The sequence below is a fragment of the Trypanosoma theileri genome (assembly GCF_002087225.1).
Source record: "Trypanosoma theileri isolate Edinburgh chromosome Unknown TM35_Tth_50_V1, whole genome shotgun sequence".
Taxonomy (NCBI): Eukaryota; Euglenozoa; class Kinetoplastea; order Trypanosomatida; family Trypanosomatidae; genus Trypanosoma; species Trypanosoma theileri.
The window spans coordinates 15,364-18,408 of NW_021639892.1; the positions used below are offsets into that span (position 1 = coordinate 15,364).

The window sequence follows — 3,045 nt, forward strand, 5'->3', positions numbered from 1 at the left end:
TTTCCCTTTCCTGGATTAGCCGTTGCAACCCTTACTTCAGAAGTTGATGATTCCATAGTATTCTCTGTTTGATTATCACTTTCTCCACTTTGCGTGTTTGCAGAACCAGATACTTGTGCATTACTCTGAGAAACAACAGGACCTGCACCGGGGTGAGAACCAAGTGGCGTCGTAGGAGAAATAAGACTGGTGGCAGCAATACCAGCATCAGAATAACCACCGGGAAATCCAGGAATAGCAGCAACAGCATTAGCACCAACTGCACCATGATTACGCACACCAGCAGTATTAGAAGGAGCCTGTGGAGATGCATCTAGAGAATTGGTATCACGTACCAGGGCTTCACGATTAACAGGAGGTTTAGCCTTTTCACCTTGTGGAAGATTAACAGCAACGCCAGGGGCAAGTCCAACCCCTGGCCCCATTTGACCGCCAGCACCAGCATCAGGTTCTCTTTGTAGAGCTCTTTCCTGAAAACCAGAAAAATCAGGATGCCCATGAATAGCAGCGGGAGCACCAGGAGCAACTGCACCAGCACCACTCGGAACCTGGTTAACAGTAGCGGCAACACGAGAGGTTGTAGAAGATTCCGGAACACAATGACTGTTATTCCTCTTGCCATTATCACCAATAATAATAGAAGTGCAATTATCATACGTGAAACCAGGACCAGGGTGAGCCCCAGGATTTACAGAAGAAACAAGAACATCAACTTGAGGTTTATCATCAATACCTGGCACACCAGCAACGGCTTTGGCTCCACCAGGATGAGAGCCAACAGGTGCAGGAGAAACACCATGACCAGGAATGCCAGCAGCAGGAATAGGACCAGGATATGGAGTAACGCCAGAACCGTGAGAGCCTACCTTTTCATCAGTAGCACCAGCGAGATGCGAAAAAGCAGGACCGTTAACTGAAACCTGAGAGGGTGCTTGAGAAGGATGAACCCCCTGAGCTGACACAGAAACACAGACAACAACACTCAGCAGCAAAGTCAGCAAACAAAATACACGATGCAACATCCTTTCGGTAAGAGTTTTTCTTCTTACTTTACGTATCTAAAACAAACAATAAAGAAAAAAAGAAACAACATAAAAACAAAATAAACAGACACATACATACATAGACAGAGGAGGATAACACCACAAAAGATTCCCTCACACAAATCAAGAAAAAAAGTATAAACAATAAAAAGTCCAACAAATGGGCACCACACAAACAAGAACCAGCAAAACCATTAAAAAACAATTAAACAATTGAGCCCAATTTACCCAGTAAACACAGAAATACATCAATTATGGGTGTAAGTCTATATGTGTATATATACGCAATTATAAATATAAATTCATCTCTTATTATTATTATTTCTTTCCCTTTTTCCTACTGCAAAAAGCATTTCATCATCATTATTACAGTGCAAACCCAGGTGCACACACAGAGAGAGTTTCCAAGAACACACACACATAATGGAGTAGTAGCAATAATAATTATAATTATAGGATAAACACAGAGAGCAAAAACACACAAAACACAATAACATTAAGAAACAAAAAAAAGAAAAGAAATCCCAACAGGTGGAAGATTAGTTAGAGTGTGGGGATGTATGCAAAAAAGAAGGAAAGAAAACAAAGGATGACCTGAGTCACACCACCGCCACCACAATCAGCACACAAGAATACAGGCCAATGTAACCACAATCAGTAGTGGTACACGCACCCACACAGAACTGCTGATACTGCTGCTGCTGTCTGCATCACCCTTCTTGTTGTTTGTGAGTTCAGGAGGAAGGGTTGTTGTTGTTGTTGTGGTAGTCGTCGTCGTCGTTGTCGTTAAGGTTGATTCTTCATTAGTTGTGTTATTTGTTGACCCACTCCCTTCAGGTGCAGTGCCGCTCTCAGCGTTTGTATAACCAGATTCATTATTCCCTTCAGTTTCATGTTGTGAAGGTGTAGCTTGGGTTTCAGTAGATGTTGGTGAAGAAGATGGCGTTGGTGCACCATCATTCGTAGTTGTACTTCCACTTGATACACTCTGATTGTCTGTATTCTGCTTGTTCTCCTTGCTTTCTTGTGTCACTGCAGAGGATGGTTCCGGCAACTGAGGACTTGGGGTCTTTGGAGGTTTAGGAATTCCTTCGGGTTCTCCTTCAGATGTCGGTGCTGGAGGCTTCTCAGGGTTCTTTGTGTGCCCCTGTGTATTTCCATTCCGTAGATGACTAGTTGCACCCGTGTTTGCCAAATCCACACCTTCACTACCATTTCTACTCAGCCCGTTTACGGAATTATTAACCTGGTTTGGGTCACTGCCAGCTCCAGGGTTTGGGTTAGGTGGAAGCGCATGAGGAGGAACACGAGCTTCCAGTTCATTCTCCTCAGCAGCGTCGGGATCATCTTGATGACCTTCACCTTCGCCAGGAGGAGCATCAGCACACACAATACCGCAGGCAAAGCAGAGTGCTAATACCACAACACAAATGGTGTAGCGCATTCCCATCATTACAGTTTTTTTTTTTTTTTTGGGTGGGTTTACTTTCTGAATTCTCTGTTATGCAAGCAAAAAGTCAAAAGACAGAACCAAACAACCGCACAAAAAAAGAAAATTAAAGACAACATTATAGGTAACAAAGAAATGCCACGAAACGACAAGAGTAGAAGCAAAACAAAACATTATAACCATCACTCAGTTAGAGTTCAAATAAAAAGAACAAGGCACACAATACCCAGCACGAAAAAGAGAATCCCAATTAACCTCTCAATATGAAAAAAAAAAGAAATTAAGAGAGCAACCATTAGAAGCAGAAAGCACGGACATATATCAAAATGCCTCTTCTTGTAGGACCAAGCAAAATTACAAATTTATATGTATTCCTTATTATTTCTTCTCCCAACACAAAACAATCCAACACCACAGTACAGGAGAAAGCACAGAGCGCCCAAGCAAAAAAAATGAAAAAAAAACACAAATTAAGAAGAGCACCAACCGCACAAAAATAACTCAAAGAGCACTGGGTATGATGGTGTGTTCAAGCAATTAGGAATACAAATT

At 42.2% G+C, this 3,045-nt stretch overlaps 2 protein-coding genes across 2 annotated transcripts; both read right to left on the bottom strand.

Annotated features, from left to right (window-relative positions):
* Positions 1-2: 2 nt before the first annotated feature.
* Positions 3-1,022, bottom strand: TM35_000501060 (uncharacterized protein; the record flags this gene model as incomplete). The annotated part of the gene is made up of 1 exon (XM_029030553.1): positions 3-1,022. A coding segment is annotated over one exon (1,020 nt), but the record flags the coding sequence as incomplete, so codon positions are not given.
* Positions 1,023-1,662: 640 nt separating this feature from the next.
* Positions 1,663-2,496, bottom strand: TM35_000501070 (uncharacterized protein; the record flags this gene model as incomplete). Its single annotated transcript, XM_029030554.1, has 1 exon — positions 1,663-2,496. The coding sequence occupies one exon, from the start codon at positions 2,494-2,496 to the stop codon at positions 1,663-1,665; it is 834 nt and encodes a 277-aa protein (XP_028878119.1).
* Between the last annotated feature and the right edge of the window lie 549 nt (positions 2,497-3,045).